Genomic DNA, 14,904 nt, shown 5'->3' with positions numbered 1-14,904 from the left:
CTCAGGACATTGAGCGTCTCCGTGTGCTTGCTAGTCATTAGTGAACCCTTTGGGGACATTTCTACAGAAGTCCTCTGCTCACATTTAAATTGTGGTTCACATCTTTTAATAGTTATGTAAAGTCCTATATTTATTAGCAGGAGTTTTTCTCTTTCTGTGGATTGCCTTTGTACTCTCTTTCATACACAATGTCTTTTTATTTTGATGAGATCCAATTTATGTGCTTTTTCCCTTGTTTCTTGTCTTTTTTTTTTGGCAGCTCTAGGGTTTGAATTCAGGGCCTAATGCTTGCTAGGCAGGTGCTGTACCGCTGAGGCACTCTGTCAGCTACCTTGTTTCTTGTGCTTTTGGTGTTATATTCAAGAAACCACCCCTGTATTCCAAATTCAAAATCATAAAGATTTTTATCCTAAGACTTGTGTAGTTTCAGCTTTGTATTGAGGTCATCGATCCATATCAAGTTCATTGTTGCATATGTTTGTAGGCAAGGGTCAAACATTGTTCTTTTATGAAGTGTTTCTTTTATTTTGAAGATTTTGAACTCAGGGCCTTGCTCTTGCTAGGTAAATGCTACACCACCTGAGGCCCTCCCCCAGCTCAATGGCTGCTCTTTTGCATGTGGCTATCCAGATGTTGAACCTTTGTTCTATCCAGATGTAGAATCTTTCTTCTATCCAGATGTAGAATCTTTGTTCTGGAACAAAGTGCATTTTGCCTGCAGAACAGAAAGTAGTTGGTGAAGGATTGTCTTTTCTACAAAAATAAAGGACAGTGGTAGGTGACAAAAGTCTGTCCAGGTGTGTTCACATCCGTTAGGGTTTAGTTGAGGAAATCTTAGAGAAAGGACTAAAGAGGACTGTTTCTTCTTTGAAGGGTTGGGACTTCAGGCACATATGAGAACATTGCAGGCAGCCTCCTCCTGCAGAGGGAGGGGAGAAACAATGAAAGGTGAGGGGGACCCTGATTCTGAGGTAGGTTTTAGGATCATTCAACTTCCTTTAGATCAAATTTCTCAGTATCCAAAAATGCCATATTTTTGTAGTATCATTCTCAGCTCCACCAGCAGTGTTTTGTTTTGTTTTTCTTTTTTCTTTTTACTTCCATTCAATGTAATGTTTTGGAAACCCATCTGTCAGGGTATAAGAATGACAAGTCCTTGGTCTTGCCAAAGAAAGAATTCAGAGCACACACACAGGAGTTTGTAACAGAGCAAGATTTTTTTTTAAGTCAAAGCAAGAATTTGATGCAGCAGAAGCAAATGCAAAGTAAGAGTATAGCTTCACAGATGCTGAGGGTGGGAGCCTGACCACACAGTCAAGTGCATGGAGCACTCACATCACAGACACTTTTCTGAACTGTGGGAGATTAGATACATTAATTTCATGTACAGAATGGGAGGAAATTTCTAAGAACTGGGGATGGGGAGGGTTTTACCTAATAAGAAGACCTCAGAGCCAAGATAGCAACTGAGCGGAAGTGTGCACATAAGCCACAGCTCTAATGAAATGTACTGAGGCATCTGGGGACCCTTTAGACTTGAGAAAGTGCCTATTAGGAAGTAGCCTCATTTGTGGTGAACCCATACTCCAGGACATTTGTTTACAGGACATTTGGTAGTGTATACACGAGTACCACGCTGCACCAGCTCTCTCTGGCTCCTTTCTGGTGTGGAGCTCTTTCTGCCTGGCCACTCCGTAACACATCCATGCTGTGTGTCTGTCTCTAGATTTTTTCTTATTGCTGAAGGTATTTCTTTATGTGGGAATCATTACAAATCCCTACCATTTGTGTGAGCTCTTGTGGCTACCTTCCCTACTTTGATGAAGGGCCAAAGAAGTAGAAATGAAGCTTGGAGAATGAACTTGACTTTGCAAAATGGACTATTTTGTGGCCCACATAATGGGACACAGGGAGCCAGTTGTGATGGCACATGTTTGTGATTGCAGCAACTCAAGATGAAGACTAGGCTGGTCAAACAAAAGTAGCAGCAAGACTCTCTGAAAAAGAAAAACAAAAGGGCAGAGAGCCTATAGCCCAAGTGTGCATGAGACCTGTGTTCAATCCCCAGGACATAAAAAAATAGGGTCCACATGGACCTTAAAATTGGGGCATCTCCTGAGTTGGAATGAGGGGGCCAGATGATCTGTAGACCCCCGCTTACAAGGTAGGAAAGGGAAGGGATCCTCGTGTTGTGACCATATCTCTTTGGGAAGGAATGGTCTTGCCCCTACCATGTTGAGTTTCTTGTTTTTGCAAAATATGATCACATTTTCCCTTCTTCAGTTTTACTCTCTTTTGTGTTTATTGTTTGGTTTGGAGGTTTTTTTTTGTTTCTTTGACTGTTGTTGTTTTGTAGTACCAGGTACTGAACTCAGGGCCTTGTGCTGACTAGACAAGTGCTGACCCTCAGCTCATTTTGCTTTAGTTTATTTTCAGAAAGGTTCTCGAGCTTTACCCTGGCCTGTCTCAGACTGTCATCTTCCTGTACCTGGGATTGCAGGCACACCCCACCACACCTGACTGCTCTGTGGTTTTTGAACCACGCCTACAGCACTAGTGGATCTATGTTCAAGTTTGAGGACATTTCTTTCTGAAGATTGGGATCTTGGTATGGGTGTTGATGTGCAATCTTCCAGCTGCTTCTCACTGAGCACAGTTCTCTTCCTTCGGGAAAGCGTCTAGTGCTTGCCTTTAGGCAGGCCTTGGAGTTTCACACCTTCCAATCCAGATGTCTTCCTCTGTTCAGATACAGAGAAGAGATGACTGGCCTCCTTTTAGTTCTTCATATACAACAAAATCATTCCTTCTTTTAGAGCCTTCTATGCGACAGCAGTCCTGAAAATTTCAAAAAATGGAATAAGGTTGCAGAGAGAATGTGCTAGGCTAAAAGATGTAGTGACCCAATTAAACTTGATCCAATCAAACTTGATTGGATGACACATTTAAAAAAATCTATACAGGACATCTGTTGGGGAGGTAGAAGTAGCAGCTCCAGTCTATTTACCAACTGCAAGCATGGCTCAAGCCATAGATCGAGCATTCTTCCACTTGAGCTATATGCTCCCTGCCCTTTTGTTTGCTTGTTTGTTTTTCTTTTTCAGAGAGGGTTTGCTTTGACAGAGCAAGTCTTGAACTTCAAATCCTCCTGTCTCTGCATCCTGAGTGGGTGGGATCACAGACTTGTGCCACAATGTGTTCCATTGTGTAGGCCACAAAATAGTCCATTTTGCAGAGTCAAGCTCATTCTCCAAGCTTCATTTCTACTTTTTGGCCCTTCATCAAAGTAGGGAAGGTAGCCACAAGAGCTCACACAAATGGTAGGGATTTGTAATGATTCCCACATAAAGAAATACCTTCAGCAATAAGAAGAAATCTAGAGACAGACACACAGCATGGATGTGTTGTGGAGTGGGCAGGCAGAAAGAGCTCCACACCAGAAAGGAGCCAGAGAGAGCTGGTGCAGCGTGGTACTTGTGTATACACTACCAAATGTCCTGTAAACAAATGTCCTGGAGTATGGGTTGACCACAGTTGAGGCTACTTCCTGTTAGAGTGGCCAACGGTCCTAGCAATGACCCTAACAGGCACTTTCTCAAGTCTAAAGGGTCCCCAGATGCCTCATGTACATTTCATTAGAGCTATGGCTTATGTGCACACCTCCGCTCAGTTGCTATCTTGGCTCTGAGGTCTTCTTATTAGGTAAAACCCTCCCCATCCCCAGTTCTTAGAAATTTCCTCCCATTCTGTACATGAAATTAATGTATCTAATCTCCCACAGTTCAGAAAAGTGTCTGAGATGTGAGTGCTCCATGAACTTGACTGTGTGGTCAGGCTCCCACCCTCAGCATCCGTGAAGCTATGCTCTTACTTTGCATTGGCTTCTGCTGCATCAAATTCTTGATTTTACCTTAATAAATATTTCTCTGTTAAAAAAACTCCTCTGTGTTTGACCCAACCTGTTTGGGAAACCTTTGGTTTCTAGAGAAGTTGTAAGCCCCAGATGTCAGGAAACCACGAAGCCATGTTTCAACTATGAAAGAAAGCCTGCTTCCCGTGTGTGCTGACACACATTAAAATTAAAATTGCTCATAAATGCTAACCTTTTCACTGTTTTTGATTTTTTTCTTTTCCTTTATTGTTGTACTGGGTGGGGTACATTGCCTTTTTAAAGTTTCTTACAATGTATCTCACCCCCAAATTCTGACCTTTTCTTTGTTACAGCAAATTGCTCACTTCTTGCCAGAATAAATGCCATTAGCTGTCTGCTTAAGGGTGTTCCTCGGTTCTCTCTGTGTGTGTACTGGGAGTGAGGGTGAAATATTGCCAGAAAGGCTCCTTTCTCTAGTGATTATTAGGTTATTCCAGGAAGCCCAGTGTCCTGTAATAAAAAGTTTCCTGTTGAAAACATTTCAAAGGATCAGCCTACCTTGTAGATTTTCTATGAATCACAAACTGTTTTGTATTTAATTTAGAGGAAAGGGTAAAAAAGTGAAAACTCAGTCTTCACGTAAAGCTTCAAGGGATGTTAGAGCTTAGAGAGTTTTTGCAGTTTTATGAGAAGTTGTACTACTAATTTTACTATATTCTTGTTTATAAGTGAGCAGATGCCTGGGGAAATTGTTGAGTTACAATGGCATTTCACTGAAATTCCTCCCAAGTTCAGACACTCTTCTAACACAGTGACACCTGTCTTCAGTTTCCTGTGAAATGTCAGTGGAAATTTCCCAGGAGCCATGTTTAGGATAAGTTGGTACTGTTCCTCGGTGTGACAGCTTTGGCCTTCTTGATTTTGGTGTATGTGCTCAAGTATCTAAACCTGTAGTCTGTGCTGTATATGCTATCCTAACTGTTAATTGTACTATTGATTATTTTGGTTATTTTGCTTGAAGATTGATTCAGACTTTTCAATTAGATAGAAATAAAGTTTTTCCTGCTTATAAAAAATGGGACCAAGGATCTGAATGAACACAGATGCAACAATTCTCAATGAGATACTAGCAAGTAAAATATACGAGCATATTTAAAGAATTAAAACCAAGTGCAACTGATTCCAAGATGCCATGTACCATCATCAGTCAGAGCTGGCCGCTGGTGACTCACACCTGTAATACTAGCTACTCAGGTGGCAGAGATCAGGAGGTTCCAGGTTCAAGACCAGCCAGAGCAAATAGTTTGCGAGTCCCTATCCTGAAAAACAACCAACACAAAAAGGGGATGGTAGAGTGTCTTAAGTGATAGAGTTCCTGTCTAGCAAGCACAAGACCCTGAGATCAAACCCCCCACCCCTCCACCCCCCAAAAAACAAGGGAAAAACATAAATTGGACTTCATCAAAATAAAAAAAGCATTGTGTATCAAAGAATATTCTTAGAGAGTGAAAAATAGATCCACAGAATGAGAAAATACATGCTAATATATGCCTATGTATAATTATTAAAATATAAGCAACACAATTTAAATACAAGCAGAGGAACTGCATAGACTTGTCCCCAAAACAGGTACACGAATCTCTGACAAGCACACAGAGATGCTCAATGTCCTGAGTCATTACGGAAATGCAAATAGAACCACAATAGGGTATTGCTGCCATCATCATGATTATATCATACATATTTTGGGGTGGCGGTACTACTGGGATTTGAGCTCAGCGCTCAGTGTTTTCTAGGCAAATGTTATAGCACTTGAACAAACACCTCACTCCCTCCCTTTTTTGGAGGTACATATGATTGAATCAGGGCCTCCCACTTTCTAGGGAGAGACCATACTACCTGAGACATGCTGTCAGCCCTTTTGGTTTGGTTAATATTATTAATATTTTTAGACAGGACTGGGGTTTGAACTCAGGGCTTCATGTTTGCTAAGCAGGCACTCTACTGCTTGAGCTACAATGACAGTCTTTTTGCTCTGTTTATTTTGGAGATAGGGTCTTGCTTTTTGCCCAGGCCATCCTGGACCACCTATTTATGCTTCCTGCAGTAGCTGGGATACAAGACCACACAGACATTTTTTTTCCTTTGAGGTGAGGGTCTTGCAAACTTTTTGGCCCTAGATGTCTTGGAATCACCATCCTCCCTATAGAAGCTTCCTTTCCTATAGTTTCGGATGACAGATGTGAGTGCCACTACACTCAGATATTGGATGAGATGAGTCCTCTAGTACTTTTTGTCCAGGGTGGACTTGAACTGTGATCTTCCTAATTTCATGTCCTATGTATCTAGGAGTATAGGCATGAGTCACTGGTGCCAGCACCTGGCTATAATTTTTTTAAAGAAAATAACAAGTGTTAGTGAGAATGAAGAAAAATTACGTTTCTCCTATATCAGTGAGATTCGAAATTATGTACCTTTAAAACAGTTTGCTGGATCCTCCATTAGCTAAAAATAGAATGACCAGGACTCAGACTTCCCAGCTCTCCAGGTGATTCTCATTCACATTGAAATGTGAAATGCTCAAAACCAAAACAAAACAAACACCCCAAACAGAAAACCCTACCTGGTAAACCTAGATATAAGAGCACCAATGGGAGGTTCCACAGAGCACAGGACAGGAAAAGACTTGAAATGGCACAGGTTGTATAACCCTCATCTGAAATGTTTGGAAATGGAAGTATTTTGGATTTCACATTGGATATTGGTATATTTGCATTTAAATATTTGCATGTTTATGTTAAACCCAAGTTGTTAGCCCTTTTGGCTTTGGTTAATATTATAAACTTCTTTGTAGACAGTACTGGGGTTTGGACTCAGGGCTCCATGCTAGCTAGTCAGGTGCTCTACTGCTCCACACCAGCTCTTTTTGCTCTATTTTGGAGATAGGGTCTTGCTTTTTGCCCAGGCTAGCCTATTTATGCTTCCTAAAGGAGCTGGGATACAGGACCACATGACCACACCAGCATTTTTTCATTGAGGTGGGAGTCTTGAAACTTTTTTGGCCCCAGCTGTCTTGGAACTGCCATCTTCCTATCTAAGCCTCCCAAGAGTTTGGGATGACAGGTATGAACCATCAGATATTGGTTAAAATGGGGTTTTTGAACTTTTTGGTCAGGGTGAGCCTAGAACCATGATACTCTTAATCTCAGGCTCCCAAGCAGTAGGATCACAGGTGTGAGAAACGAACATCTGCACCTGGCTATAATTAAAAAAAAAAAAAGGAAATAAGAGTCAGTGAGAATGGGGAAAATGCCACCTCTGGTACATGACTGGTTAGATGCAAAATTGTGCAGCTTCTGAACACAACATGGTGGACCTTCAATGAGCTAAAAATAGAATGACCATGACTCAGAGTTCCCAGCTCTCCAGGTGATTTCGCTCATTCACGATCAAATGTGAGAACATTAGTTGAAAAATCTCTACCATGTTCTTCACAAAAAGAAACAAAAAATTCCTGAAAATGGTACAAGCTGTGTAATCTTACTCTGAAATGTTTGGGACCAGAAGTGGTTTGAATTTCACATTTCTTTGGATATTGGTATATTTGCATTTGAATATTTGTGTATTTAGGTTAGATCCATGTTTACACACAAAATTCAAAATTCATTTGTATCCCATGTATCTTATGCACATAGCCTGAAGGTAAGTTTACACAGCATTTTTATTTTCCTGCGTTTTGACCTTGAACTGTCACATGAGGTCAGATGTCGAATTTTCCACTTGTGGTGTCATGTTGGTGCTCAAACATTTTAAACTGGGAGGCATTTCAGATTTTGAGATGAAGGGTGATCAACCTGTACATATAGTCTTTGGGAAAGGTGGAATCCCAAGTCTGGACCCTGGGAAAACACCCCCAGAAATTGAAACATGCAAGAACGGGGATGTGGCTCATGTGGCAGAGCCCCTGCCTAGCAAGGGCAAGGACTTGAGTTCAAACTGAACCTCTAGAAAAAGAAAATAGAGGACTGAAGGTGTGGCAGAAGCAGTTAAGAGCCTGTGAGGCAAGCCTGAAGGCCTGAGTTCAAGCCCTAATCCCACCAAAACAAACAAAAGACAATAGACACACACTTACATGTGTTCACCAAAATACATTGACACACAGATTCATAGCAGCACTATTTATGATAGCCCCAAACCCAAATCAAAAACCAACAAAAGTGGTGCAGGGATAGGGGTGTATAGCTCAGTGAGGCCCTGGATTTCATACCCAGCAGTACAGGAAAAAAAACCGGTAAGTGTAAACACATAGAGTAACACAGTATAAAAAAATAACAGTTCAAAATACAGCACTGAGAACAAGAGAGCTCTACATGCAAACAATATGGACCAAGGCCAGAGTCTCATCTCCAGCTCAGAGAAGCTGGATCCACATCAGCTGTGCAGAGCCCAGGTTTTTGGACAGGGACCAGCTCCCTAAGTCCTCTCAAAGCACACCGAAGTCACAAACAGCTCCTCCCATAGAGAAAAACACTGGAGAGGAATGAATGAATGAGTAAACATGGCTCCTGGAAGGTGGTGAAGGTGGGAGAATGAACAGAGAAAAGGACGCTGAGAGGCTGGAGATGCTTGATTCTTTAAATGCAGAGCAATGTCACCTCTTTGGCTCACAGCTCTCCCTGGTCTCCCGGCTGCCCAATCCAGTCTCCCTTACTGTGGATGAGGTCTCTATGACTTGACGTCCTCAGTGACATCTGTCACTATCTCCATTGGGAGCACTGGCTGAGGTCGCCGTCCCCAAGGTCCTCAGAGTCCCCTGGGGTGTCTTTGGTGTCTCCTAGGAGTCCCGGAGCCCGTGTTCAACCCCCCCCCCATCCCCCATAGCAAGCTTACCAACTTCTTCATGTCAGCACCTTGCTGTGATGTGTACTCACTCATTTGCTGCTGGTGAAAGTTTGGGACATTTTCTCTATGTTCTGTTTGCACGACTGCCATTGGGTTTCCGTCTCTGTGATGACAGGAATCAGCCTTGAATCCCATCTGATGTCAGGGCGGATCGCCACTTCTCACACTGCTCAGGTTCTCAGGACATAGAGAGCAAATGGATTAAGGAAGGGTGTGACAGTAGGGAGGGGTAGGGCAGGGGCTTGATGACACTAAAACCGTCCTTAAATAACTGGGCCCTCCATCCTGCGGGCACATCAGCTCAGGAGTCAGAGCACACACCTGGCTGAACATCCACTATCACCGTCCAGAGCCTTCATGTCGGGTAAGCTGAGGCAAAGGCGGGACCCTGGGGCTCAGCAGAGGTTGTGGGCAAAGCAAGGGGAGAAGTGGGAATCTCGTGGAGGTCCCGGGTTTTGTGAAGGCCAGTGCACAATTTGAGGATCACTGGGTGACACCAGCAGGGAGCATCTGAAAACAGTTTGCAGCTGGACCCAGCAAGACAGGAGTGTCTGCTCCCCACATCGTCATAGCATCAGGTGTCGCCATCAGTGCTGGGCCTGGAACCCGGATCTTGTGCGTGCTAGGCGAGGGCTCCACCCCTGAGCCACACCCCAGGCGTCTCTCAAACTATTTTTTCTGGGGTTTGAGCGTGGCAGGTGCTCTGCGAGTAGAGCCCCATCCTTTTTTTTTTTCAGTTTATTTTCTAGATAGGGTCTGGATCTTTTTTCCTGGTCGCCTTGGATTATGACCTCCCATTTAGCTGGGATTACAGTTGTGGGCCACCAGGCCGATCCAAACATTTCCATCTCAACAATAGGGAGGTGTAAAATGGTGCGTGACGTAATCCCCACTCCATCCCGTTTATTTGGTGCTGGGATGGAATCCTGGCCTGCCGGTCTGCTATGCACCGCTGAACCACCAGGCATCCTCCCCAACCCCGCTGTTTCTTTCCTAAGGTGCAACCGAGCCTCTTTATCTTCAATGCCATTTTGTTTGCTCCTGTGCTCATTTTCATGTTTGCATCCTCCTCCATTTTCTTAAGCTTATTCTCCTTCAGGTTTAGTAGAATGATTTTGTTGTCTTCTAGACACTCTTTATCTCTTACTTTTATTGCAAATACATTGTTGCAGTCTAGCTTGTATTTTAATTTGCCTATGAGTTCTATTGTCCAGATGTCTTATTTAATTTTTTTTTTGTGGTACGGGGGTTTGAGCTCAGGACTTTCACCATGAGCCCATCTGCCAGCCCCAGCTTTGTGTGTGTGTGTGTGTGTGTGTGTGTGTGTGAAGGATTTTTGGAGATAGGATCTCACGAAATGTTTTCCCTTTCTCTGTCTCCTTTGTAGCTAGGATTACGGTGAGCCACTGGCACCTAGCAAGACATTGGAATTTTGATGGGATTGCTTTGAATCTGTCCTTTGCTGTCAGCATGTAGCAATTTTCACAATATTAATTGTTCTGACCGTTTAATGGGAGACCTTCCCTTCTTTCAATTTCTGCTCAGTATCTTGCTTCAGTGTTTTATGGTTTTAATTGTGGTTGTCTCTCTTGTCCTTAGTTAGCTTTATTTGTAGGCATTTACATTTTTTTTGAGGCTACTGTGAGTGGTATTATTTTCCTGGTTTCTTTTTCAGGTAGTTCACTTTTCGCATATAAACAAGATCCTGGTTTTTCTATGTTGACTTTGTAACCTGCTACTTTTCTAAAGTACTTATCAGCTCTTAAAATTTTCTCCTATCAGTTTTAGGGTCTTTCAAGGATAGGATCCCATCATCGGCAACATGCATAGCTTGATTTCCCCGATCCCCATTTGTATCTCATATACTTCTTTCCCCTGCCTCATTGCGCTGGCTAGGAGCTGGAGGACTATATACTTTATGGCTTTTTTTGATCAACACTGTGGTTTGAACTCAGGGCCTCAGGCTTGCTAGGCAAGCAGTCTACCACTTGAGCCACACCACCAGCTCTATTCCTACTTTCTGCAAAGCATTATCATGAAGGGATGTTGAATTTTATCAAAGGCTTTTTCTTCCACTACTGATGTGTTCATGTGGTTTTTGTCCCTGATTCTATTTATGTGCTGTATTATGTTTATTGATTTGCATTGGTTGAACCATCCTTGCCTGCCTGGAATGAAACCAGCTTGACCTTGGTGTATGATCTATTTAATGTATTGATGAATTTGGTTTGCAAGTATTTTATTAAGAGTTTTTCTTTTGTGGGGTTTGAACTCAGGGCCTACACCTTGAGCCACTCCACCAGACACTTTTTGTGAAGAGTTTCATTGAGGTAGGGTCTTATGGACTCTTTGCCAGATTTGGTTTCACACCTCAGTGCTCTTGATGTATGCTTCCTGAGTAGCTAGGATTATAGGTGTGAGCCACAGGCACCCAGATGATAAGAGTTTTTGCATCTATGTTAATCAAGGGAATTGGTCTTTCATTTTCACTTTTTGCTACATCCTTATTGTATTTTGGATTCAGGGTAATGCTGTCTTGTATGCAGTTTATTTTGGCAGTGTGATTTGTGCATCACTTAGGATGGATATCTCTTTGTTTTATTCATTCATTTATATATTTATTTGCTTCCTTTTTTCTTGGTGACTTCTTAGTGAAGAGACTCCTCTTGGAGTCACAGTTCCTACTATCACTCAAGGGACAGAAAGCAGGCAGGACAAACAACAACTGAAAAAACATCAGATATTTAATGCAGTTTAAAACACCTGGAAACATCAGCTGCCCCCCTAGAAAGGTTAGAAAGGAAGAAAAGGAACTAGAATACTTATAGGATACACTAGGAGTTAGAAGATTATTAGACACAGATAATTAAGTATAAAGAAGGTTTGCTGAAGAAAGGAAAAAGGAGAGAGGAAGCAAAATATGAAAGAGGGAAAGCACATGGGTGGAGGTGTCGGGAAAAACAGAAGGACATGAGAGAGAACAGGTCTGAGTAAGCACAGCAAGAGACAGAATGGCCACAATAATAAAAATGAAAAGTACAAAACAACATGAATCCACCTGCAACTGCCAGCATACGAATGAAAAATTATAGATAAAACTATTCGATATTTCTTCTTAGTGGGGGAAATGGTGGATTTCTCCCTCTAAGGCTTGTGTTTTCTTGTGTTTTTTAAAACATTTTTATTAGTCTACAGTCCCAGGCCAGGAGGTTTCCTGTGAGTTTTCCACATACTCATACAATGTGCCCGGGTTTAGTTCATTGCCTCCATTTTTCTTTTCAGTTCTCTTTGCTTTACCTTCTGAGTCTGTAAGAAGTTTTTGGGGTGGGTGGGGTGTGGTAAGGGGTGCATCCCTGTCCTGCCCTGCCCTCCCCACTGGGTTGGAGTCACCTGTCACAGGACTGATTCTGGGAATGGAGAGTTGATCTCATTTGAGTCTTGTTCAGTGAGCAGAGGACATTCAAGGACAGATACTTTTCTCCCACTAGTCTGGCTCATTTTCCACACCTATGAATTTCTAGTGCATTCTTCTGAATAAATGGATAGTTACCTGGCTTGAGTCACTTTCCAGTGGGGGAAGCTGAGTTTCAGAGAGACAGAAAGATGCTTCTGGGTTGCTAGAAAGACAAAGTGATGGCCAGAGTCAGGAAGAGGTTGATGTTCCTCCACCAGGGGTGACAGAGCGAGGTCACAGGAAACAGCTTTCCCCACTTTTGGCTCTACAAGTACCCCACTGAGTCCAGGATGGTGCTGACATTGTGGGGGGGTGTTGATCACTTCCAGCAGGATGTCAACAAGCAGGGTGCATGAGGTGACATTTTAGACCAAGTTGTGGATTCTGAGATCAGGTTCAGGAAGATGTTGGCATTTGGAAATTTTCAATGGAAGTGTGATGTCTGTTCCCTCTGCAGAAAGACCACACCATGCTTGTTGGCAGCGCACAAGGTTCGGTGAGGGACAGCTGAGGGTGCTGAGGGACGTCTTCAGCGAGACCAAGCAACTAGACTGGGACACAGTGCACGCGCTGGCTGCCAGGCTGCAGCTTGATGTGGCCGTCATAAAGGTGTGTCCCCACTGTGTCTACATCACACCTGAGCCAGAGATCCACACACTGTTAACCTTCATCACAACAATGCCTACTCGTGACAATTGCACAGGCACACACACCCTTGAGACACTCGGATTCTCAGATAATAGTGACATTTGAATCCAGGTCTTTCAGACTCCAGCCCCACAATGCTAGAACCCTCTGAGGCTGGTTCTCAGATTCCCCCATGTAGGTTGTTTCTGTATTATCTGATTCTATGTAGTCTTGCTGAAGTTCCTGAGACTGGGTACTGTCAAGGAAAAACTGATTACTTTGGCTTACAGCTTTGGAGGCTGAAGAGTCCCAAGCTTGGGGAGCCACATCTGGGCAGAGTCTCACACTGCGTCCTCATGTGCTGAGGGCACATGAGACAGCATGAGCAGCACATGGGATGTCCTCACTTTTTAACAGTCCACTCTGGGAATTCATACAGTCCCCTAAGACCTAACCCATTTCATGGAGAAAGTCATTGATCCCTTTCACAGAGGAAGCACGTTGACTTCAGGCCCTTCCAGTAGCCCTGCCTCTTAAAGGTCTCATCACCTTTCAACACTTTTACATTGGGACCAAACTTCCAACACACTATCTTTTGGGGGACAAGCTACACCCAAGCTCTAGCTTCTCTATTTCTAGGTTCTGCTTCAACAGGACAGTCACATCATTCAGGTGCATTGCATCTACATCCCAGGGTAAACTCAGGGTGGATGAATCTGAGGGCTTCCCAACCTCCACTCTACCCTGTAGTCAGAATGCTGTCTCTGAAAACCCAGAGCCAGCAACACCTGTGCTGATTCCTCCAGATCAGGTTTTGGGGGCCCTGTCTTTTACTACCCTTTGAAAATCCAATCTCCCACACACTTTATCCTCTGGGATATAGGACGGCAGAGATGAAAAGAACTTTCTTTGTTCACACAAATAGAAAGAGATTGGAGATTAGCTTTTTCACAACAAAAAAAAAATAAGTTAAGCTGCTTCCTGGGAGTCCTGGGGTTTCTGCATGGACTCCCCCATCTTTATTAACCTGCCGTCTCTTCCCTCGCAGGGCTGGTTTAAGAACAATCTTGTGAGGTGGAAAAAACAGCAGCAAGAGAAAGAGCCAAACCCAACACCAGGAGGGAATGAGGCTGACACCCTATCAGCCGGTTCCAGAGGCTCAGACGACGCTAAGCAGAAGCCACAGGGGTGTTCTGGAGACAAGGGACCGGGAGCGACTGGTGGCCCAGCATCGAGCTCACAGTGTGCTTCGGAGCCCTGTGACATCCATGAGATCCACCTGGAAGATGCGGCCCCTCCTTGGACTTCCATGCCCTAGGACATCAACCAACTGGTGGAGCTCTATGCCTTGCCTGGGGACAACGATCCCAGCAGCCTAGACAGGTACCTCTTGCCAGAATGCCTGCACTGAGGGGTGAGGTTGGAGTGGTTTTCAGGGTGTCCTCTGACGCCCACAGCCCCGGGAAGATGTCTGTGACTCAAACCCTGTCCTATGGAAGGACACTGACCGACACCATCATTGGTTGAGTTTCTGCCCAGCTCAGATCTCAGGGATTTATGTTTTTCTGTAAGGCGAAATAAATCAACCTGTCTTTCCTCATTGCTGTGTTTTCTGTGCTTTGCTTGAGTTCCCCCACACCCAAACGTCAATATCAAATCCTAGTGACTGAATGACGTCATCAGTCTAATGACGTCACTAACGTGGTGTCTAGGACGCCGCGACCCTCCTCAGCCATGCATCTCTGAATCTGCGCAGGAATGGGTTCTCTCCAGGAGAAGTTGAGAAACACATTGAGGGCTACTGTGCCTGGGCAGTTAAGGAAACACCCCTACTAAACAGGGTGGGAAAGTGAGGCACCATCTCGTCCTGGACCCTGCCTTAGGGTCAGGAACGATCCCAGAACTCAGCTTATCCCTGAGGTAGTGCACTGGGGCCTTAGCCCAACCTCTAAGGTTCCCGAGGTACCTCTTCATTTTCCCATCTCCAGGAGTGGAAGGGACAGGACATTCACGAGAGTCTCTAGACCACTGAACAACGTGGCAATTTTACAGG

At 43.9% G+C, this 14,904-nt stretch overlaps 1 protein-coding gene across 1 annotated transcript; it reads left to right on the top strand.

Moving 5' to 3' along the window:
* Window positions 1–9,127: 9,127 nt before the first annotated feature.
* Window positions 9,128–14,169, top strand: LOC141418197 (paired-like homeodomain transcription factor LEUTX). The gene is made up of 3 exons (XM_074058635.1): window positions 9,128–9,134; window positions 12,682–12,833; window positions 13,900–14,169. Exons 1-3 carry the CDS (start codon window positions 9,128–9,130, stop codon window positions 14,167–14,169), a joined length of 429 nt encoding a protein of 142 aa, XP_073914736.1.
* Window positions 14,170–14,904: the final 735 nt, after the last annotated feature.

The sequence above is a fragment of the Castor canadensis genome, chromosome 16 (genome assembly GCF_047511655.1).
Source record: "Castor canadensis chromosome 16, mCasCan1.hap1v2, whole genome shotgun sequence".
NCBI classification, from domain to species: domain Eukaryota; kingdom Metazoa; phylum Chordata; class Mammalia; order Rodentia; family Castoridae; genus Castor; species Castor canadensis.
The sequence above is the reverse complement of the archived record's forward strand: the minus strand, read 5'-3'. Positions and strand labels throughout refer to the sequence as shown.